A 24,369-nucleotide genomic window follows, 5' to 3' on the forward strand; every position below is an offset into this window, starting at 1 on the left:
TCTCAAAGCAGCTTACAATTGCCTTCCATTTCCTCTCCCCACAACAGGCACCCTGTGAGGTGGGTGAGGCTGAGAGAGCCCCGAGATGCTGCTTGGTCAGAACTGCTTTCTTGGTGCTGTGGCAAGACCAAGGTCACCCAGCTGGTTGCATGTGGGGGAGCGCATAATTAAAGAACATGCATCATATCAGTGCTCCATCTAGTCCATCATCCTGTCTTATGTGCTGGCAAACCAGTTCCTCTGGACAGCCAACAAGAGAGCGTAGAGACCGTGGCCTTCATAAGAAGAGCCCAGCTGGATCAGACCAGGGGTCCATCTAGTCCACCTTCCTGTCTCATGTGATGGCCAACCAGTTCCTCTGGAGGGCCAACAACAGGGCACAGAGGCCGAGGCTTTCACAAGAACATAAGAAGAACCTTGCTGGATCAGAACAATGTCCCATCTAGTCCGGCATTCTGTCTCAAATGGTAGCAAATCAGTTGATCATGGGACCCGGAGGCAAAGGTCTTCCCCTTCTGTTGGAATTCACAATATTACTGCCTCTGGAGGTTCCTTTGAGTTACCATGGTTAGTAGCTGCTGAAAGACGTCTAACCTCCTTTCAAAACTGCCTGTGCTCATAGTCATCACTGCCTTCCCTGGAAGTTTCGTATTTACTCAGGGGGAACTGCTTGAGCTATTGACAGATGATGAAGTTCACCCGAGCAGGCCAGATTCAAGTAAGTCATCCATCAGGCTAGGCACCTTCTCCAGACCTTACCAACTAATGAATACGGTACCAACCGACTCATGGTGACCCCCATCCACAAGTTGTTCAAGGCAAGAGGTAAGCACATGGTGATCTCCCATCTAAGTACTAATCACGGCTAGCTCCTGCTTGGCTGCTAAGCTCTGACAAGCCGAGCCTAAACTACCCTCTGCTTCTTGCTACCTTTAAAGTTCTCCGGAGGCAACCTTGCCTAGTCCCAGTGGAGCATCTCTTACTGGTTACGGCCCAAGCAGCAAGGCCAGAACTGAGATCGGAATGTCTGTTAATCAGTTCCCCTTCTGTCTTGTGTGTGTTATACCCATTTCACTAACTTAATCCAGCCAATTTTAGACCAATGTCAAAATCTCCCTTCAAAGGATATAAAGAAACTTATCATTGATGAAAACTGACAAATAACTTTACACACTGTGGAATTTTGAGCGCCTGCCATTAATTTGCGAGGTATTTATGTCAGACAGAGAGTTTTCTCTTTAAGTGAACAACATAACTGACTAGATATTTAGACAATCCTAGAATCATAGAAGAGTTGAAAGGGACCTCCTGGGTCATCTAGTCCAACCCCCTGCACTATACAGGACACTCACAACCCTCTCGCTCATCCTGTTTCAATAATGAGTTTTAATCCTGACATGTTTTACATTTTTGATTTTAAACACCCCTTTTGTATTCAATTATTTCTTTTTGTATTCGTTCAATACTTGGGTCTAAAGGTAAAGGTATCCCCTGTGCAAGCACCGAGTCATGTCTGACCCTTGGGGTGACGCCCTCTAGCGTTTTCATGGCAGACTCAATACGGGGTGGTTTGCCAGTGCCTTCCCCAGTCATGACCGTTTACCCCCCAGCAAGCAAGCTGGGTACTCATTTTACCGACCTCGGAAGGATGGAAGGCTGAGTCAACCTTGAGCCGGCTGCTGGGATCGAACTCCCAACCTCATGAGCAAAGCTTTCAGACGGCTGCCTTACCACTCTGCGCCACAAGAGGCTCTTTACTTGGGTCTGAATGGCCACAAATAACATTTGACTGACTCATCCCCCTTTCAACTTCCAAATGAAGGTGCAGGGAAGGGGGAACACTGAAAAAAAAAGCGACAACAGAAAGAGAGAGGCTAAAGGAAAGGAGAGAGGCGAAAAGAGGAAACGCATTTGACCTGGCGACTTGCTTCAGGCCCTGGTAGGCCAGGCCGAGCTCTCCGTCTTCATTCAGATACCCCCAGTCCTCAGTCTTGCTAGAAATAAAGGACAGAGGAAAGGGAAAACAAGAGAGACAGGAAAGAAAGACAAAAGAAAGGGTCAGCTGCAAGAGATGGGAATGTGAATAAGAAGACTGCTGTTAGACTCAGGCAGGCAGGCGCACAAACGGGGCGGGGGTGAGAAGGATCAATACTTGGTGCGCCTGGGCACTGCAACCACCCACAATACCCCTCGGTAAGTGATACGTTTTGCATCCACAGAACCCAGTGAGGGCAGGACCATTAATGCATGGCTGTCATGCGTGACAAGGAGGTGTGGGCGTCATGCGCAACCATTCTGCATCTCCTTTGTGCGTTGATTACAATAACTGGCTTAGATGTTCTTCCTGGGGAAACTGGCAACAACAGGAACAGTCTAACTCAGTGCTAGGTCTTCAATATTCTTGGCCAATGGAGTTCTCGGGACTTCCTGCTCCAAGTATTCACATAGACCGTTTATGCACTGGAGGTTTCATGCTGGGCTGCAGGCTGGAGTTTTAGTCGTGGCAGGTTATCCCACCTCTTCCTGCACCCACATGGGGGAGCATTTGGCCTGGTGCATGTCATCCGCCCCTGATTTGTGCTCCTGCACAGGAGCTGGGGCAGTGAAGTTTCCAGTGCATAAACGGTCATATGCACACCACTCCATTCCCCCAAAGGCTCACCCTCACATGGTGCTTAACATTTTTTTGGGGGGTCCTCACCACTTCTGCTGGGACTGCCTGAGTTCTGCTTGGAAGGACGGGATAAGGAGCATCAGTTGGCGGTGGGGCTCTCAGGTCCCCCTGGCCACCAGTGGGGGATAAGGGGGCAGGGTTGTCAGATCCATGTTAGGAAACTCTTTGGAGATTTGGGGATGGAGCCTGGGGAGATCAGGGGCTTCAGCAAGGTGTAAATGCCAGATTCCAAAGCATCTGTTTTCTCCGGGGGAACTGATCTCTGTAGCTATAATTGCAGGAGATACCCAGGTCCCTGGGAAGCAAATCCCAGATGCTTCTTCCTCAACTTCTTGGATTACTAGCAACAAACCTCAGGTTTGGTACAGTCCCCATGTAGACAGTAGGTATCAGACATGGCGTTTTACCACCCGGACATCTGTCAGTGCCTCTTCCATGAAAATAAATTCAAGTAGGTAACTGTGTGGGTCTGAAGTAGCAGGTCAAATTTTGAGTCCAGTGGCTCCTTTAAGACCAACAAAGTTTTTTTTCTTATATATATGTGTGGTCTGGTATTTTCCATTTAATTGTCTGACGAAGTGCGTGATGCACATGAAAGCTCACGACTTGGATAAAATTTTCCTGGTCTTAAAAGTGCTCTTGGACTCAAACTCTGTCCTCCCTTGAAAGAGCCTGGAAGTTCCAGGATTATTTCAGAAAGAAACTAAATCAGGAAGGTGCCACTGCTCTTGGAGAAGAAAGAATTGCAAGAGACAAAGACAACATCCCATCTTTGCAGATGGAAAAGCGGTCGAAGCTCACACCCATCCGACCCCCCTCTGGAGCAATTTGTCCTCAAGTCTGCGCTTTTAATTGATACTGCCCTGCTGTCCCACGGCTGACCCGACACAGATTCATTTGTACAAGTCTATGAAGAAGGAAAAATATTTATAATCCTATTAGCCTGCAGTGGTGGGAGATACTGCAGCCAGAGAACATAAAGCACGCTAAATTATTGTCAGGATGATACTTTTAGACGATAAGATGTTCAGACGTTCTGATAAGAAAGCCCACGATATAGAACTAAATGGACCTTCACCTAAGCAAATGGGGCAAGTCACCAGGGACCAAAGAACTGATCAGGGACTGAGGATGGACAATTGTACAGAGATTATTCTGCCATTTTTCAGTGCAGTAGGCTCGTGAATTATAGAATCATAGAATTGGAAGGGGCCATACAGGCCATCTAGTCCAACCCCCTGCTCAACGCAGGATCAGTCTTGAAGAAATGTCCAATAGTTGCTTAGTAACAGCCAGGTGCTTCCCTGGTAACCGTAGTGGCAGGAACCCCAGAGTTACATATCCTCATATGAATTTGAAAATCTGGGGTGGGAATCAATTTGTCGGCATGCAGGTGTGCTTGGTTACAAGAATAGGGGTTGTGATGGTTGGGGATCAACACGCTGCTTACAGCCATGTTTGGCTGCAAGAATTGATGGCTGGGAAAAAATTCAGGGCCTCCCCATGGCAACACCAATCCATGGGGAACACAGTAAATCTGAAAAGGTCAAACACATGATTCTCCGCCTGGACACGGGTTATGCACAGAGATAATTAATTAAAGTTAAATAAAATGTATTATTATTATTTATTTCTTATTTGATATTTACTCCGCCATTCCCCCAAAGGGCTCCTAAATTAATATGTATGCTTGCAATATAATACTTGTATTCATAGTCCAGATTCTTCTCCCTCTTCCCTCCTCCCCTCTAGTTTGAATCTGACTAGATAAGCAGATGGGAAGCCAGAGACCGATATAAATCTCTCTCCCTTTCTTCTTGTTTTTATAGAAGGAAGACACAAATTCACGGTGTTAACTCTCACTGTGGGAAACCTGTAATCAAAGAGGAATCGTGGCTCAGAGTTAAGATACAAATTTAGCTACTAATGTGGGTGACAGGCTGCTAAGAAAAAAGGGATGTGGATATATTAGCTCATTTCAACAATGCCGAAGAAGAAGAAAAAATCCAGTCCAAAGGGACACAGCTTGGCAGCAGTTCAACAAAATGTTTCTTCCCCCTTGCATGAGTCTATGAATGATTCAAAGATCTTGCCCCACTTCTCTCGACGGCTGCCCGTGTGATATTCCACCAGGGGGACGATAGCAGGGCTGTTCCTACAATTATTTAATACTGCGGCTAGTTAGTCCCAACCTGGGCTGAATCTGCACGGAGGTTTTATTCCAACCCCAGGTCGATTCAATCCCTACTGTTTACACTGAGTGTGATTTCTGTTTTGATTTTGGGCGATTTAAATTTTTCATCTGCAACTAACATTATTGATCCGGAGTGACCCTATCTTTCCCCCACAATATCCTGCAGAAAGGGCTGCAAGGTTAGGTAACAGTAGTCAGTATGTGGAAGATACCAAAGAGAGAAAGTGCCATATTGAAATTCTATACTTGCCGATGTCACACTTGATCAAAATTTGGTTCCTTATGGCCCACTCATACAATCGATGTGAAGGAATAGGCTTATAGCAGAGGGCTTTCCTGCATTCTCATTTTCCAGACTTGAATGTTCCTGTTGCTTCGAGGTTTATTTATTTATGACCTTTGTAATAAATTACATGTTTTGTTCCCTCTAGTGGTTGATTTGACATTACAGCATTTCATGTCCAGCATAAAAACCTGCAATTTAAATCCTCAGGGAGATAATGCTGGACATACAGGGATGTAATATAAAATTGACCACTAGAGGCAGCAAAACAATTACAGAACAGGAAAAACAAACCCAAAGCAACAGGGGCAAACAAGCAAGGAAAACGAGAATGTGGACATGCCCTCAGTCTGATGTATGAAGGGGTCACAAGATTCATTCATTAGGCACCCAAACTGCATCTGGAGTTTATTACAGCAAAGATGCCAAAAGGGAAGGTAAAGGGTGACACAGGGGTGCGTGTGCAAAATAGCAACTTGTACACATGTCAAAGCCGTAGCACATCCACTTTACCAAGGGCCCGATTCCAAACAATCTATTCAACCCAACATGCTTGTCTGAATCTTCAAGGGATTGCAAGATTACAAACTTCTCTCTGCCATATTAGAGGCCACAATTTCTGTCAATGTTTTTCCTCGTTGTGTTTTGAAACGTTGCCACCCAAATATTTCTGAGGTATTCATTGAAACACAAAACTTAAAAAAAAAAGATAGTGGGGATTCTTAGGATTCTAATTTCTCACCCCAATACCAGATTCTACGCTTGTGTAACAAGCTCACATGCAAATACACAACTGTATCTGGAAATACCTGCATCTGGAAGGACCCCAGAATATTATTAGGAAAAAAGCATTTTGGGCTTGAGAAGGAACCCATGGTCAGCCTGACTCCACAGCATGCCACTGCCTCACAGATGTCCATTCATTCCCCCATGAGGCAAGCAGATCCTGATGGCCACCACCGAGTGGGATATACCAGGCAAACGACTGCTGTGAGCAAGTGACTTGGTGGTGTTTATTTCTCCTCGACATCATTGCTGCTCGCTTGCCTTGGTCAACAACCCAAGTAGGGTGTGGCCGCAAACAAACTGGCCATCCTGTGGCACTATCAGCAAGTGAGCAGCAGTCAGGGGTTCCGAGCAGTACCACGGACGAGTGGGTGACCAGATGGAACCAGGAATAAGGGGCCAGTGAGATGGGAGTCAGCAGTAAGCCCTTCTGGGGGTGCTGGGGACTTGGAGATTCCAACCACCAGATCTGGCCCTGTTCCTGTTCCAACCCATCTGATTTACCAAAGACAGGCTTACCGGTTCGTCTGACATACTCCATGATAAGCCTCGATTGCATCCTCAGGGTCTACGTGCTTATCGCTGTTTGGCCAGTTGGTCTGCATGTTGACGTTTGACTCCTTGAGAAGAAAAAGATAAGCCCATGTGAGATACTCTAGTCCCATGAAATGATCTTACTAAGCTTCAGTGCTCTAGTAATCCCACTACGGTGATCCTTTATGCACCCGCTTTAATTTGAAACAGGAGTTACTGAGCTTTACTATTGGATGAAAAGAGTCGCAGGAAACAGGAAGGACCCCACGAGAGGCAGTCTAAATTAGGACGAGAGATCAAGAGTATATATATTCTCTGCTTGATGGTGATTTAACTGTCATGGCTCCCCCCCAAAGAATCCTGGGAATTGTAGTCTGGTAAGAGGCCGAGGGTTCCTTGACAGAGATCCCAGTAGCATCTTTGGCAGAACATCTTTGGAAATGATCTCTAAACCAGTTCGAAATCTGTAGGCAATTTGTGAGTTGCTACGCTATCAAGCTTGGCACAGGTTTTGAACCCTGAAATCCAAACGAGAACTGGGGAAACTCAGATCTCAGATGGAAATCTGAGGAGGGGAAAGCCACACATCAGCTGAAGCCCAGCTTCTCAACTATCTATCACCGATACCAATGCAGGAAGTCTAAAACACAGCTCAGAACAATGTGACTCAGATTGTTTATCTTTTCCTGCTCTCCACCTTCCTACTTTCCAGGGCTATTTTTAAAGAATGAGCCTTGCAGTACCATGCCTCATCACTGCCCAGCTGCTTCTAACTAGACCTGGTAGCTTTACAAAGTTAGTCTATGCATTCATCGCAACGTCCTCAAGCTCCAACTTTCCATTTAAAGGGACCATGTTACAGCTGTCCAGGAGGTAGGGAGAAAGCTTCAGAAAAGAGAAAGAAAGAACTAGAGGCGACAAAGTGGGAAAGAGGCAGAAGTGTATCCTACTTAGGGCCACTTTACACATTATCTTGAGCTTCAGGGCTGACAGCATGTGGTTAGGAGAACCTTGTGCTGCTGAGGTCCAGACGATCAGACTGGTCAAGGTAATGTGTAGACCAGACCTTACTGGCCCTACGTCCATGGACAAACTTACATCAGCATGGACTCAAACAGCAGTCTCCTAATTCTCATGCCTCTTTCCCTTTTGTTGAACCACGCAAGACTGCACAGTGGACAAAGGAGAAACAGGATTGCCCTGCTTGGTCTACCCATGATGACTCTCAAGGCAACTCCACTGGCTCACCTTGACCGTGGACTGACTAGAAAACTGGGCCTGGCAGCTAAGTCTCTGCCTTAGGGCCTGGTCTATCTGCTGTTTGCCTCCACCTCGTTCCAGCCACTTCTGGAACAAAACCTTAGTTAAGACCCTTGCCTGAAAAAGACTACAGGTCACTCCCTCATCTAGCTTATGGTAGACCAACATCCAGGCTCTACCTGGGAACCAGAAGAACAGCCCTTCATCGGCTGCTCATAACCAGAAGTCATCCACAGTACTCTGCTACAACATCAAAATCCTTGACTACCTGTCTTATTTTGTATTCCAATAGCCACCTGTGGTGCCCTTCTGTGGATGGCTAAATCCATATATTGGGGCCCCATGGAGACAAAACAGATTTTTTCAGCAAACTTGGGGCACTCCCCAGATTGGCAGAAAAACCTGAAAACTATGGAACAATATATGCAGAGAATGCTCTTTCCTTCTGACCTGTGTGGTAGAGTCTGGGAGATATGGGGGGCCACTCAGGAGCTGCTCTGGGTCCTGACGCAGTGGCAGTGGACATCAGGAGCTGTTTGGGGCTCTGCCATGGCAGATACTGGGAGCTGCTCCAGGCCCTGCTGCAGTGGTGTTGGACACCAGGAGCCTTTAGGGACCCTGCTGTAGTGGCTGATGCTTGGAGGTGCTCCAGGCTGAGCAGCAGCAGACACTGGGAACCGCTTTGGGTTCAGAGCAGCTACCAGACACTGCCACTCCTGGCCTACCAAGGTTCAGCAATGGGAGGGGAAGATGGGATAACCCCCTTTCTGTGAGTTTTGGGGGGCTCCAAATTATTATTATGTATGAATTGTCACAGTCAGATATTTGATCAGTAGACGGTATTCTGCAATTGGAGGTCTAGCCAAGTTTTTGGGAGTTTCAGATGTATCTTTGCAGGATTCTTGCTGTTATTATTACTGTTGTTACTGTTATTATTTGCAGGTTAAGGTGCAGATCCCCAACCTCGTGCTTGCTAATTATCACACGTATTGTGGCTGCATTTTCCGAAGCCAAACTCAGTTTGCATGCACAGTGCAGAAAATCAAACCGGACTGACTGGATCCAGTCATGTTATGGCCACATGCAGGATTCGTCGGCATGGCACTACTAATTTTGCATATGGTTTAGGGTGCATTTAAAAAAATATATAAGACTGCTCTTTTTTTGTTTTTTTGCAATATATATATTTTTTCCCAATAAATTTGAGAATTTTGGGCTGGCCACAAACCACAGCAATATTGAACTACACGGTGGAAAGAACCAAAATAAGGCGGATTGTTGGGTTTTATTTATTTTTTTTGTCTTTTCCATTACCATATTTCTGCCCGTATCTTTTTGCTGAGCTGCCTTTATAATCTGCGTCCTTAGAATAAGCACCTCTTCCTTCCGCACTTCCAGCTCTTCGTTAGCTGACTTGAGCTGATTCAGCAGGAGGCCGTAACTGTCCTGGATGTCATGGGAGGAATTGTTCTGGGCCACCCGGTCCACTATAGCCTTCCTCAGCTCGTTAAGATCGTTTTTCAGTTTCTTGTTCTCAGATTCCAGCTCTTGCCTCTGTTGGAAATGACATTTGCAAAAAGTCACCTCCCCCCTTTTCTGGATGCCTTCAAGGCTGGTTTCATGCCTTAGAACAGTGGTTCTCAACCTGGGGGTCGAGACCCCTTTGGAGGGCGAACAGCTTGGCCAGGGGGGCACCGCCACTGTTGCTGCTCCTCCTGCAGGTGTCCGTGCTCGGCTGCCAGGCGCTCCAGCCACGCCCCCCAAAAAACCAATTTATATACACTCGTGCACAATGGATCTTCACGCCATTGGTCAGTTTCAGTTTAATTTCTGTGAAAGAACACTTGCGTAATTTTATGATTGGGGGTCACCGCAGCACGAGGAACTGCATTAAAGGAAGGTTGAGAACCTCTGCCTTAGAAAAAAGTGCAACCAAATGAACATCGTGAGCAGGGGTCCCCAACGTGGTGCCCACCAAGGGGATTTATAAAGTGGGCTGGCCCAGTAAGGCTTTTGATTGGCCACTGGAGATTGATTGGCTGTGCCAGGGGTAGTCAACCTGTGGTCCTCCAGATGCCCATGGACTACAATTCCCATGAGCCCCTGCCAGCAAACGCTGGCAGGGGCAAATGGGAATTGTAGTCCATGAACATCTGGAGGACCACAGGTTGACTACCCCTGGGCTGTGCAGTTTTTTTTTTTTTTAATGTTCCTCTGGCAGCAGCTGCCAGCACATTACAAGGATCTTCACTATATAACGGAAGGTAAGCTGCAGCAACGTTTTCCCGCCTGGCTCCGCCTCTTGTGGCTGCAGTTTTGTCCCTGCGCCCACCAGGCTGTGTCAGAATTCCAGAGGTGCCTGTAGGGTCAAAAAAGTTGGGGACCCCTGATCTAGAGATGCCAAGAGCTGAACCGTGTGGCTGGCTGACCCTTGGACGTTCACACAGAGTTCCTTCAGAACATAAGATTTGCATCAGACCGAAGGCCCACCCAGCCCAGCGTTCTGTTCTCACAATGGCCGACCAGCTGCTTCCAGCAGGACCTCGAACAGGGGACTGTCGCAGTTCCCTAGCGACTGACACATACCCTCTCTTGTCTTGGATTGCCTCAGCCTGTAAGTGAAAAGGTATCTGGAACTCAAAAGGGATTCTGAATATGAAGGATGCAACGAGGTGCAGGTCAACAAGCTTTCTTCTGCCATCCAGAGCTGGGAGGATCTAACAGAAGTGTAAGACCCAGTTCTGAATATGGAACACCTGGATTCCTATCCCAGCTCTACCATGGAAATTTATCGGGTAACCTCTTAGTGTGGTTGCCATCTCTACATGGGGAAATTCCTGCAGATTTGGAGGTGGAGCCTTCAGAGGGTGGCGTTTGGGTAGAAAAGGGACCTCAGCAGGGTACAACCTGATAAAGGCCACCCTCTAAAGCAGCCATTTTCTCTGGGGGAACTAAGCACTAAAGTCTGGAGAGTAGCTGTAATTCCAGGGGAATCTCTAGGCCCCACCTGGAGGTCAGAAAGTCTATCTCAGTCTCCCCACCTGAAGATCAGCCTCTCTCTCTCAGCCTAACCTAATCCATAGGGCAGGCGTGGCCAAAATGTGGCTCTCCAGATGTTTATGGACTACAATGACCAAACTCCCCTGCCAGCATGGCCAATTGGCAAGGGCTCATGGGAATTGGAGTCCATGGACATCTGGAGCACCACATTTTGGCCTCCCCAGCCATAGGGGAGGTTGTGAGGTGAAAACAGAGGAAGGGAGGATGATGCTGGTGGGGGGGGGGAGTTGGGAGCGGCTCTTTCTGTCCTCCCCCGCCCAAAAGAGGTGTTTGGCAGCATATTTCTTCAGAGTGAATAAAGGCTGGTCCCCAAATTCCAGGCTAAACACAGATTTGATCTTCTTCTACTTGATGTCGACAATTTTCACCTGAATTCATCCCATTCTTGTTTGGGTCTTCAGGTATCCCAAAAGTTCTTACATAACTCTCATTTCTCGATGCAATAGAATTCTGCTCCTCCCCAAAAGTTTATCTAGGCTCAAGGACAAATTACACACTGCCTGTGGGTGGAATGGCCAACTGGGCTGGGGTGGGGGAAGAGTAGCCGACTGAGATTCAGGAGTCCACAGAAAAACATTTAATCCCCTTTCTATCTAATTTCATTTCACAATAAGCACCCGGTGTGCATCCTTTGCATTCAGATCCTTCCTCTCCCTCTCTAGCCTCCAATGCACTCTTTCTTTCACTTGTTTCAATGGTTGCCCATTCCTATTTGCATGACAGAAGCTTCCGGTTTCGATTCTGCAGGCAGGGGAAGAGGGGACAGTGACAGTGAATGAAACACGGCAGCATCCAAGGAGTCTGCCCTACCCATAAAAGTGTATACATGCACGGATTCTAAAGGAAACGCCAATCATGTTGAAATAATGCCACGAATCTTTTTTTTTTCTTTTTTGTCCTCTACCCACTACTCCCTTCTGAGTGCCTGAAAGAGAAATCCTCCCAGTTGATACGCATTAAAGATTCATCTTGGAGTTCCAAAGGACCTCAACATATTAATCACCAACCGAAGACAGAGAGACAAACGTTTCTTTTGGGGGGTGGGGGGGAAGATGCACAACTTATCCAGGCAAAAAAGAGGAAAGAACAAATTCTACCTCTGTCACTCTCACCGGAGAGTTTAACACAGAGATTAGAAAGAGGAGGACGGAAGAGTCAGGAAATGTACTCTGTTGCCAGAGATAGGGAGAATGGGGAAAAGAAACCCGAGGACTCTGTTCCTTGCTTTGACACCCAACATTAATCTCATTTTGTTAGGTCTGCTGCAGACCAGAGCTTTGCTCCTCCACATCTACCCACCCCCCAAAAAGAAGGAAAGATGGGATAATGCCAAGCTCACCAGCTGGAAGGTAACTGGTGCTAAAGACTCAAGTGTTCAAGCACCTGTAAAAGTTCACCGGGGGGGGAGGACCCTGGGCCAGCCCCCCCTCCCAAGAATGACAGAGGTACCTGGTTTGCTACTGAGTATAAATGCATTTTTTATGATGTATTTTATAATATTTTAATTGGTTTGGATTCTATTTTAGTGTACTTGTATGGGTGTTGAAAGCTGCCACAGGCTGAAAACCCTGGAAGTGGTGGCATATAAATGGAAAGAAATAAGGCATAAAATAAAACCTACATCTCAGGATGGTTGCGAGGATGAAGTGGGAGAAGAGGAAAATCGCGTATAATGCCTTCGATCTCTTTGGAGGCAGGGGAAGAGAAAATAAGCAGCAGCTATTTTTAGGCCTGTGCAGAGCAACACTGGATATGTTTACTCAGAAGTAAACCACTGTGTTTACTGTGGTTTCCCCCAAAGCCTCACATGGCATTTCAGCCCTGATCACGTTTGTGGCAAACACACAAGGGAGAAGAAGGTGGGCGGAGGGGGGGAAATAATCATGGAGGCTTCTTGCGTTGGTAGACGAGGTCATAAAAGCGTTCATAGCCTATATTATTTCAGGCAAGGGAATACCACAATTCTAGGCTCCCTCCCAAGGCGTGGAAAAATATTTCATGGGCATGCATGTCTAGATTTCGGGAAGACTATTTCTATCCTCACATTTCCCCCTGTTTCCCCCCCACTTTCATCTGAATATGGAAACATTTTGCTTATTTATGGCTTCGGTTTCTATGCTGCTTCCCAGACCCTGGTGGTTTGCCAAGCAAAGAGATCTCACAGGTGAAACACAAAGTGCGGCATGACAGAAATCGATTCCACCCGGGTACAAATCACCGCATGACAAACCAGAAGTGCTGCTTAAAAGAGTGAACCAATGCCTACCTAACAGGGAAGGTGTTATCTAGAGCGGGGCCCTCCAGCCATTATGAGCCTGTGGGCTGGAGCTGCCAACCTCCAGGTAGCCCCTGGAGGCAACTTTGGAATTCTGTAAGTGGGTGCTGGAGAAGACTCTTGCGAGTCCCTTGGACTGCAAGGCGAACAAACCGGTCAGTCCTAGAGGAGATCAGCCCTGACTGCTCCTTAGAAGGCCAGATCCTGAAGATGAAACTCAAATACTTTGGCCACCTCATGAGAAGGAAGGACTCCCTGGAGAAGAGCCTAATGCTGGGAGCGATTGAGGGCAAAAGAAGAAGGGGACAACAGAGAATGAGGTGGCTGGATGGAGTCACTGAAGCAGTCGGTGCAAGCTTAAATGGACTCCGGGGAATGGTAGAGGACAGGAAGGCCTGGAGGATCATTGTCCATGGGGTCGCGATGGACACGACTTTGCACCTGACAACAACAACTGTTTGGTGGGGCACAACCATGAAGTGGCTGGTGCAGGAGCAGAGCCACACCTACCTTCTAAAAGCACTTGAAGAGTGACAGGAAAGGTGTTGGGAGATGATGTGGTGCCTTTGGGCACTATGTTTGGGGACCCCTGATCTAGAGAGAGAGAGGGAGACCGAGAGAGAGAGCTCTGCCACAGGAAATGCCATCTCTGTCAACACCACCATTGAAGCTGCAGAGCAGGCAGAACTGAAGGCACGCGGGAGAGGATGGAGGAGTCAGATCTCTGCTCCTGGACCTGTTTGCACTTCTTGCACTGTTACAATGATCAGTTAGTAGTATTAAGGTTATGGTTGTTTATAGGTTATGGATTGGTTCTTGTATTGTTTTATGTAAACTGCCCTGAGCCTCTGGGGAGGGCGGTAAACGGATGGATGGATGGATGGATGGATGGATGGATGGATGGATGGATGGAGGGAGGGAGGGAGGGAGGGAGGGAGGGAGGGATAGATGGATATCCAAGGTCCATGCCATCAAGGACTTCTAAGGTTCACGCCAGGTGTTCAAACTGGGCCCAAAAAGGTACAGGCAATACTGTATGGGAACCCTTAACTCCAGCAGAAAGCTCCTTCCGCTGGAGAAAAAGCATATCAGAGACTGTAACAGATTCAAGGGGTCCAACCCCACATTTTTCCCACCTTGTCTGCTCGTCGCCTTGGCACCCTCTGGGCACTGCCAGACATTGAAAGCCAGTGAAATGTAGTGGTTAAGAGTGGCAGCCTCTAAACTGGAAATCCAAGTTTGATTCCTCACTCCTTCTCATGTTGAGTGACCTTGGGCTAGTCAAAGTCTTGTGAGAGCTGTTCTCAGAGATCAGTTCTGTCAGAGCTCTGTCAGCCCCACCTACCACAGAGGGTGTCTGTTGTGGGGAGAGGAAGGGAAGGCAATTGCAAGCAGTGAAAAAAGGGGTTTAAAAAGCAACCCTCCTTCTTCTGCCACACATTTTGTAATGCCGTGCCTTCGTTTTAACATTTACGGAGTTTTAAGTACTGTGTGCTGAACTGTGTTATCTTATTTTTAGTCTCACTGATTGTAAATTCATGCTTGAGTGTAGAAAGGGGTTTTTAATGTGTGTCCTGGGGGATTTTAGTGTGCTGCTTTTGCAGTACCTTTTACCCTGCTGCCTGTGATATACTTAGCCATCGTAATTTTCTGGAATTGGCTTCTGTTCACATTTGGCTACGTGTAAGCTGCTTTGTGTATTGTTGAGATGATTTCTAGATTCGAGTCCAGTAGCGCCAAGAAGATGTTCAGGGTATGTGCTTTTTGGGAGTCAGAGCTCCCTTCGTCAGATACAAGCAGGAATGGAGATCCCTGTGCCTTTACCTCCCATTCTGAAGGTGGGACAGGTGTGGCAAAGAAGGGAGTCAGGATGCTGAGGTACAATCCAAACCGTAATCAGCTTGATCAGAACAGGGGCAGAAAATGGGACTTAGGGGTGGAAAATGAGCATTAAGTGGAGGATACGGCTTTTTAACATCTCCAAAATTGAAGACACTAGCCCTAAGAAACCAAGGAGGGTTTTGTAGCCCCCCTGCCTACACCTGATCCAAAGAACAAGATAACCACTGATGGGGCATGAAGCACATCCTAATGGCAAACTTGTTATACACAAGTCCAAGTTGCAAAGCAAAACCAATTTCTCACAACCAGTTTAAACTCAGGGCTCACAAAGTCCAGCCCACTGAGAGCCAGTTTGGTGAAGTGGTTAGGAGTGCAGACTTGTAATCTGGCATGCTGGGTTCGATTCTGCGCTCCCCCACATGCAGCCAGCTGGGTGACCTTGGGCTCGCCATAGCACTGATAAAACTATTCTGCCCGAGCAGTGATGGGCTCTCTCAGCCTCACCCACCTCACAGGGTGTCTGTTGTGGGGAGAGGAAAGGGAAGGCAACTGTAAGCCGCTTTGAGCCTCCTTCGGGTAGGGAAAAGCGGCATATAAGAACCAACTTCTCTTCTTCTTCTTCTCACAATGAAGAGGGGTCAGAATGAACAACGGGACTGTGAAGGGTTAAAATACTTTTCGTGTCGCGCAGATTTATAGAGGCCGCTGCCCACAAAGCCCTCGCCGGGTATTAGCACCTGGCGCCCAGAGGCAGAATTTTCTTTTTAAAAAATATCCCTTGTTCCGAAACGTCTTTTACCTTCAGGCTGTTGTACGCGAGATCCGTATCGCGGTCCAAATCCATTTCGTTCTTCATTTCAATTACCTGGATGGATTAAGAAGACAAGAGAGATTCGATCTGAGAACGGATGAAAGCGGAGGGGCTTTTGACGGGTGCTCCGGGTCACCTTATACAACCTGCGATTTGCTGGGAGCGCAATTGGGCCATCCGAAGAAGAAAACGGCAAGGGGGAAGGTTGTTTCGTAAACACAGAGCAGATGAGGAGGGAGATAACCAGGGGCCCAGCACGGCAGAGACCTCAGGAGATTTTCCTGTTCCTTCTTTGTGCTGTTTAGCCATATGGCAATAGCCTCCTAGACCTGGAGTGCTGTGGAGGAGAGGAGCCATAGCTCTGTGCTGGAGCATCTGCTTGGCATGCAGAAGGTCAGAGGTCCAATCCTTGGCACCTGCAGTTTACAGGCTAAGGTGACGTGAAAAACACTGGAGAGCTGCTGTCAGTCTGATTAGATGGTAATGACCATCATGGACCAAAGACCTGATTCAATAGAAGGTAACTTGGTGTATTTTGAGTGAGAAACACAGGGAAATAGCAGTTATTTCCACCCAAATAGGGTATACTGGACATACGGTAAGCATAAATCTAGTGTATTGAAATTGGGTATCTGTTTGGTGCAGCCTTTTTCAACCTTTTGACTGTGGAGCGACCCTTGAAATATTCTTCAGGCTTCAAGTAACCCCTGAAAGTGATGCCAGCTAGCCACACCTCCCTGCCATGCCCCTGGAAGTTTAGAGTGTGCACAGCATCACTAACAATGCTTTAAATAAGAAGTTAGTTTCATTTTTTAACGTGCACTACCTTGCCTGAGCAAAACTAAGCAGCATTCATCCCAGCTGTCATAAAGGCCACCATGCAAAGCAGCAATTCTCCTCTGGGGAAATGATTTGGAGATCACTTGTAACTTTGGGAGCTCTCCAGGTACCACCAGGAAGTTCACAATCCTAGGAAGACCTGAGAATATATTTTCCCAAGGTCAGAAATGGCTGCCAGGGAGGCAAAGTAGGCATCAGGCCACAGGAAGCCCCAGGACTGTTTAATTGCCAGCTTCAAGGCCAATACTGAAATTAGGAATTATCGGGGAATGCAGAACACAAATCCCATTCTCATGCCCCCCCCCCCCCAGTAGACCCCAGGGTGCTCACAACACCTTTAACATCATGTCAAAAGCACAGGCAAAAGTTGTACCTGAGGAATGCATTCTGCATTGCTCCACAGTTCGCTCGGGAGCTTACAAGACAGGACACCATGTACCTACAAGATGTGCGCTGTGCTTTCGTCGGATGTGAGCAGCTGCCTTTATTTTTTATAAAAACGTAATAAAAAATTGATTGCCAAAAAAAGAGAGAGACGAAATAAGTACAGTTCTACGAGGGCCCTGCTCATGATGAGAACTCCTTTAAATAAAAGATTCCTTTTCTGCCTGTCCCAGAAATAAAAATTATGAAAAACAGAAGTTTCGTCTTTGCAGGGCAAATGCAGTCTATTCGAGAGGAATTACGGGGATCTGGGAGACCCATGGAAGCTTGCTGGGTCAGAAATATTTGGGTTTTTTTTCCTGCTGTCAAGACACAGCTGACATAGCAATGCCATGAGGGTTTCAGGGCAAGAGATGTTTAGAGGTGGCTTGCCATTGCCTGCCCCCATGTCACAACCTTGGTGTTCCATGGAGGTCACCCATCCCAATACAAGCCAGGGCTGACCCTGCTTAGCTTCTACAATACAACAAGACCAGAATAGCCTGGACTATATAAATCAGAGTGAAGGGGAAGGGGTCAGAAACACTCTCAGCCTAACCGGAAACTACAGCCGGTCCAAAATGCAGTGTCTGAATTCTCCCCAGGCCAGACTGGCCAGGTAGTCTGTTTTTTGTAGGGAAGCATCATCAGGGCATGGAATTGGGGTCACTGTGGTGGGCAGGTAGTTCTGAGATTCCTGTATTCTGCAGGGGGTTGGACTAGATGACCCTGGAGGTTTCCTTCTAACTCGACAAATCTATGATTCTGTGATAACACAGAACAATGCAAGCTACTCTGGAGCCCCACTGGGGAGAAAGGTGGGACACAAATGAAGTGGCAGGTGACAGTGGACAAGCGATAGGGTTGAAAGTGTCCTGCATAGTGCAGGGGGTTGGACTAGATGACCCAGGAGGGTCCCTTCCAACTCTATGATTCTATGAAGTTTTTATGCCCCACTTTCTCTATCTTAAGGAGTCTCAAAGCGGTCTGCAATCACATACCCTGCCTCTCCCCACGACACAGGCACCTTGTGAGGCAGGCTGGGGCTGAGAGAGTTGCGTGAGAACTGGGACTGGCTCAAGGTCACCCGGCAGGCCTCAAGAAGATGAGAGAGGAATCAAACCTGGTTCTCCAGATCAGAGTCCACTGCTTCTGAACCACTGCGCCACGTTGGCTCTCAAACAGGAAATAAGATTACGTAAAAGAAAGAAGATTCTGGCAGAGGAGCCGTGGCAGATAAGCAATTGAGGCCAAGGCTGAAAGATGCCGAACACCAGAGATAAGAGGGAGGACCTCTTTTGAAGGGGCCCATTTATCAAAGCTGCCATGCGCTCCAGATAGGACGGGCACGGAGGCAGAGCCAAGCTGGGACGTCTCAAAAGACGAGTTTTGGTCAGGCTGAGCCTGTGAGCAGCTTTGTGAGCTTGACAAGGTCACAGAAGATCCTGCTGGCCCCTGGAAGACTGACAAGTATATTATAGAAGAAGCTTCCATGAGCCAGGGACCACTGTGAACTGTGGGCAGAATCCAGGCAACTGATGAAAGCATACCGGGGAGTCACCTATGGCTGCCATGGCGTTTACGTGGGGTAGTGTTTAACAGCAGTGGCTGCAAATCTGGAGCACTGAGTTCATTTCCCCACTCCTCCTCCACATGCAGCCAGCTGGGTGACCTTGGACCACCCAACAGTTCTCCCAGAGCTCTCTCAGCCCCAGCAACCTCACAGGGTGTCTGTGGTGGGGAGAAGAAGGGGAGGCGATTGTAAGCTGCTTTGAGAGTCTTTTGGGTAGTAAAAAGCAGGGGCACACTCTTCTCTCTTGCTGATACCTTCTCTGGCACTGGCTGAGCAGGGTTCCCATTCTTCAGTCGGGGCCTGGGGATCCCTCAGTCTTGCGTGTCTCTCCCCTCCCCCCCACCTCCCCGATTCAGGGCTTTAAGAAACCAGGGGGAAATCCACTTCTCCCCAAACAGGCTCGCTTTTGTCCAGCTCCCTCAATCGCTCTCCCCTGCTTCCTTCTCTGAGGTTGCTGCTGCTGCTGGGATCATGCAGGAGACAAACAAACCTCCACTGGCTGGGTCCCCTCCCCAATCTTCAGAGGAAGGGAGGGAAGAGAGAGAGAGAGAGAGAGAGAGAGAGAGAGAGAGAGAGAGAGAGAGAGAGAGAGAGAGAGAGAGAGCGCAAGAAGGGAGACAAAATGGGAGTCCCAGCCTTGGCACCTTTAACACCAATGAGGCTTTTTTTCCCCCAGGTATAAACTTTCATGGGTGTGCACGGTTTTTCGGAGGGAGGGAAGATTCTCCTGGGCACAATTTACATTGAGACTGCACTGTTCTGGTTTTCCTTTGAGACTTGATCGCTCTCTCTCTCTCTCTCTCTCTCTCTCTCTCTCTCTCTCTCTCTCTCTCTCTCACACACACACACACACACACACCTCTCCAGGAAAGGGCTCAGGGGACCGGCAACCCGACTGCTGAGTGGATGGAGCCAGGTAGGGATTTTGCCCAGCCTGGTTTCTACTGAAGATTACACTGGCTGTGTAGATTTTTTTGGAACATTGCTTTGGCGGCAGCTGCCACCGTGGCACAACAATCTCCACTGCCCTAGTCAAATTCATCTGTGTCAATCTGTTAGGGTCTGGCTCCGCCCCCTGTGGTGGCCATTTTGTGGCAGCCGTTTGCTGCCGAGCCTACCACGCTGTGTCAGATTCCCCAATGTGTCCACAAGCTTTAAGGACGGCCTCCTCCCACACTGGCCGACCCTTTGAGTAAGATCTTTTTCTCAAGCCCTGCTCTCGATGCAGAGCCAAGGCAGGGAACGACAGACAGGGCCTTATCCGTGGTGGCACCTCACCTTTGGCATTTCTATCCCCTTGCGGCTCATGCAGCACTAGGCTCAAAGATTAGCTTTACCCAGACTTTTAAACCGAGGCGTTGCATCCTTTTGGCTGTTTTACGGCCTGCTCCTAGCTTGAGGATCTCAAATTTCCCAGGCCTTCCATGCTCTCTTCTGGGCAACACTGGCTGTAACCCCCTTCACACGGAGGAACGCATTCTTTGCAACCCAGATACTGGGGGGGAAGCGCATAATTCCGCTCCTCTACGAGTTGCATTTCAGAACAGTAACCAACTGTGCTTCGCACAATAGGCTGAGACATTCAAGACCATTCAGGCTTTTCACTCGCTGCCTTCAAATTGCCAAGACTTAAACTCAGGCCTCCATTTCTTTGCTGGCCTGGGAAAGAGAATCAATGATGCTCAGGGATTCGTGACAGATGGGAACACAATCGCTGCCAGGCCAATTAACCCTATGAGCGAGATAAATCATTCCTCCATTGACTGCACATGACATCGATTCAGAGCCTCTCTTCTGGCCAAGGGAGGGTAGACCAAAGCAGTGTCATTATTAATGGAGTCACAAATCAGATGGACTCTGAGCAGGGCAGAATTTGTGGCAGCGGCTCACCAAGGGCTCTCCCGGTTTGAGCGCAGGAGGCCCCAAGTTCAAGCTCAGTGGTCTCCTGGATGGTCCTTCAGTGGTCCTTCAGAAGGCCCCAAGTTCAACCCCCACCATCTCCGGGGAAAGCCACTGGGAAAGATCCTTCTCCGACTGAGACTCAAGAGAGCCTCTGCCTCTCATCGTGAGCTGGATGGTCCTTCAGTAGGTCTCACAGGCCTGTTATTGATTTGTAAATGTCACCGGTGGCAAAGATGAGCCATTTTCTTACCTGGGATTTCTTGTTTTCATTCTCTTTCTTCTCCAGCTGGCTTTGCAGCTTCCTCCTCTCCTGTTCGAGTTCCCTCACTCTCTTCTGCAGCTTTAGGAAGAGGGTCATGTCCATGGCGGCTTTTTCCAAGCCAATCTCCTATGGGGGTGGGAGAAGGGTATCAGTAAACGTAAAGGATTTGAGAAGGCTTCACGATATTCTGCAGCAATAACCACTGGGAACATCTTCAGCGTAGAGTAAGAATGCAGAATCAGAATCATACAGGGCTGGAAGAGACCCCAAAGAACAGTCTCAGTGACAAAATTTGGTTGGCCATTTCAAAAATCAATCTCCCATTGGTGAAGACTGTTGGTATCATAGAAGAAGGAGAAGGAGAAGGAGAAGGAGAAGGAGAAGGAGAAGGAGAAGGAAAAGATCATCACCCAGCTGGCTGCATGCCAGATTAGAAGTCCGCACTCCTAACCACTACACCAAATTGGTTCATCATATAAGGTACCAAAATTGTCATCTTACATGCCCTTGTCTGCAAACCTCATTCATCACGCTGTATTCTGATGAATGTATCTATCATGCCAATAAAGGTTTTCTGAGTCTGACGCACTTCCTGTCTGCATACTTGAGACCAACTGGAGATGCCAAGGACTGAGCCTACTGCATGCCCAACAGCTGCGGTGCCACCAAGCCGCTTTCCCCCTGGCCATCATCAACCCTCAAAAATGCACAAAGGCCTTCTTGCGTTACTGCACCATAAGTGGTTGATGAGACTCTACATGTACAAAGACTAGCCATCCGTTTGGGAAAACACAACGAAATGGAAAACCAGTCCTCCGGGGTGTGTGTGTGTGTGTGTGTCAAAAGGAATGTTCAGAGTTCCTCTCCAAAAGGAAAACTATAAAATGTATTATTAACCAGCAGCTTTGTTGTTAATTATTGTTAAACGGCGCTCTGCGGGCACAGCCTTAAGTGTTTACTAAAAAGCGCGCACTTAAGAAGAAAAAATTAATCCTTTCTAATTGGTTTAATTAAAGGCATAAACACAGTATGACTTTGTCAAGGCACGGCTGAGGGGCTTGACATTCAAAGCCCCCTGTGTAATTAGCACTGGCTTTGCCGTAGCTCCAGACACACACACAATAGTCACACTTTGAGATTGGCCGTCTCAGCTGCTCCCACCACCCCAAATGTATTTGGAGCCAAAGAGGGCATCAACATTTATGTGTTTCTTTTTAGACTTTTGCCCTGCTGTTCCCCAAATGGGCTCAGGGCAGCTTCCAATAGAGATTAAAATACAAATCATTATAATTTTAAATCTAAATTCCGGTTGCAAAAATATGAACTAGTCCAATGACAAAAACCTACAGCTGCCTTGTCTTACAAAATACTGAGATGGATTTCTGCCGGTGGGGGGGGGGCATTTGGGGGGCTTATGTTGTTTCTTATGGGTGGATGTCCCGGCAGGAAGGCCAGAATCGTCAGGATGTTGGCCTCAACCACAGTCCTGGCGGAACAGCTCTATGTCTTACAGGCCCTGCGGAACTGTCCAAGGTTCCGCAGGGCCCTGATATCATCTGTCAAAGCATTCCGCCAGGCCAGGCCTGGGCTGAAAACCTTCACCTCTTTGGGACTGGCTACTAGATCTTCGCAGTCTTTGGGGGTTATACTGGGAGATGTTGCCCTGTTGACCGCTCCTTGTTGACGTACCTCCACCTGCTGGATGGCATCTTCTGTGTCTCCAACCTCAGAGGTAGAAATGGAAGGGTAATTGGAGTCCGATTCAAGGCTGCTTTGGTTAGATGGATTTCTTCGGTGCCCCGGGGTCTGCTGTTCAGAAAAGAAAACCAAAGATGGTGGTCAGGACCAGGTGCAGGCTCAAAGATGTGTTGTGTCCTGCATAGTGCAGGGGGTTAGACTAGATGACCCAGGAGGTGCCTTCCAACTCTACGATTCTATATGATTCTAACCATCTCCTTGAGCACAAACAACAGTCTCTTTGCTCCTATATTTGTTTCTCTGTGTATTGGGAGCAAGTGCATCAACTTCCTGTACCAGAAAATGCCTGCAGTGGTATCTTCATGAATGTACAAACCCTAAATCTTCCGCAGGTTAATCCTGGGCTAGCAAAGCATTATTGGACAGAGGCCAGGAAACTCGATTGGTGTGACTTTTATATTAAAGTGGCTTTTTAATGTCAAATTTTGGTTTTATTTAAGATATAGACATATTAACAAAAAAGCAAAATAGAAACTTTGAACAGGGTGTAAATATTCTGAGGGACGCTGGGCTCCCTGCTTGAGAACCAATAAAATCTCTCCAAGCTCTAACTAAACTCTCAGAAGCATTTGAATTATCAAGAGGAGGCGGTTTTAAAATATTTTAATGCTTTTGTATGATTGTTTTAAAGCCTATTGTGACCTGTTCTGAGTCCACAGGGAACAGCGAGACACAAATAATAAATAATAATCCACATAATATATTTTTGGTAAGGCCTTGGAGGAGGAGTGTGTTTCATGGCTTAAGTGCCACTCAGCGCTTAGCACCCTCTTAGGGCAGCTGACCCGCCCCTGAGTGGCTCCCCCTCCAACTGGCTTGCCTGTCCGTCCAGCGGGCAGCCAATCGCCTTCCACCTCTTCCTCCTTCCACTTCCCTCTGAGGCTTGGAGGCTGCAGATCCCTTCCGCGTGAGAGCTGCCTCTGCTGGTGAATTCCCTATCAGCTGCCTGCAGCCCTTCCAAGTCCTGGGGGGGCAAGGAAACCGTATGCAGAGTTCTTCCACTCCCCCCCCCTATATAGCACCCGTTGTATTCCTGAATGCAACGGGCTTGGCCTGTAGTATTAGTAGTGGTGGTGGTGGTGGTGGTGGTGGTGGTGGTGGTGGTGGTAGTAGTAGTAGTAGTAGTACGACTACTACTACGACTACTACTACTACTATTAATAATAGAAGATTCAAGGGTAGATGAAACCACACCTGGAAATCTTCTAGAAGGGATTAAAAAAATATTTCATAGAAATAATTTTTCAGGCTTCGAGGAGCCCCAGAAGTGATGTCAGTTGGCCACACCTCCACGCCACGCCCCACAGAAGTGACATGTCACCGGAAGTGGCATCACTACCCACATTAACAGGCAGGTTCGAGGAGGATTGGGAGGGGGAGAGAGAGGAGGTTTAAAGCAGGAGTAGGCGTGCAGGCTCCACCCCCTCCCAGGCACAGATAGCACGAGAGAACTCCTGCGCAGGAGGAGGGGAGAGGGAGCGATGGAAGTGGCCGGTTCCATAGCTTGTGGCCACGCCCATTAAGGCAGGAGGGGAAAGACCACAGACTCCACGGACCCCTGGCTGGGAATCCCTGCGAATACCGTACTGACATCCCACGCTTTCCCGTTACCTTTACGACAGTCATCTCATCCCGCAAGTTGTCGTATCTCTGCTCTAGCCGCGAATATTCCTTCACGAGGTTCTGGTACCGGAATCTCTCCTCTTCTAGCTCTTTCTTCATCAAGGCATTTTCTTCAGCAGCATTTTGTGCAAATTCGTCTTTAGGAGACAAAAGCGAAAGACACACACAGTCAATCAACTGCAAGTGAACCAAAGCAGCCACGTCACTGAAGCAGGGACCAGAAGCGATCGGTTGTGATTTGGACAAAGAACTGCTGTCACCTCCAAGCC

General features: G+C 47.9%; 1 protein-coding gene across 7 annotated transcripts in view; it reads right to left on the bottom strand.

The window, feature by feature from the left end:
• The window catches only part of MYO5B (myosin VB), a 296,164-nt gene that overhangs the window by 24,978 nt on the left and 246,817 nt on the right, over positions 1–24,369 (bottom strand). For 2 of the 7 annotated variants that reach the window (XM_077346770.1, XM_077346769.1), the window contains exons 24-30: positions 24,089–24,237; positions 22,409–22,528; positions 20,708–20,845; positions 15,708–15,773; positions 9,046–9,285; positions 6,457–6,557; positions 1,917–1,994 (exon numbers count right to left, since the gene is read on the bottom strand). In XM_077346770.1, the coding sequence (XP_077202885.1) occupies positions 1,917–1,994; positions 6,457–6,557; positions 9,046–9,285; positions 15,708–15,773; positions 20,708–20,845; positions 22,409–22,528; positions 24,089–24,237 (892 nt within the window). The remainder of the gene's footprint in view (positions 1–1,916; positions 1,995–6,456; positions 6,558–9,045; positions 9,286–15,707; positions 15,774–20,707; positions 20,846–22,408; positions 22,529–24,088; positions 24,238–24,369) is intronic. The other 5 variants (XM_077346771.1, XM_077346774.1, XM_077346773.1 and 2 more) reach the window with 5 other exon arrangements.

This window comes from Paroedura picta, chromosome 7, assembly GCF_049243985.1.
Source record: "Paroedura picta isolate Pp20150507F chromosome 7, Ppicta_v3.0, whole genome shotgun sequence".
NCBI lineage: Eukaryota > Metazoa > Chordata > Lepidosauria > Squamata > Gekkonidae > Paroedura > Paroedura picta.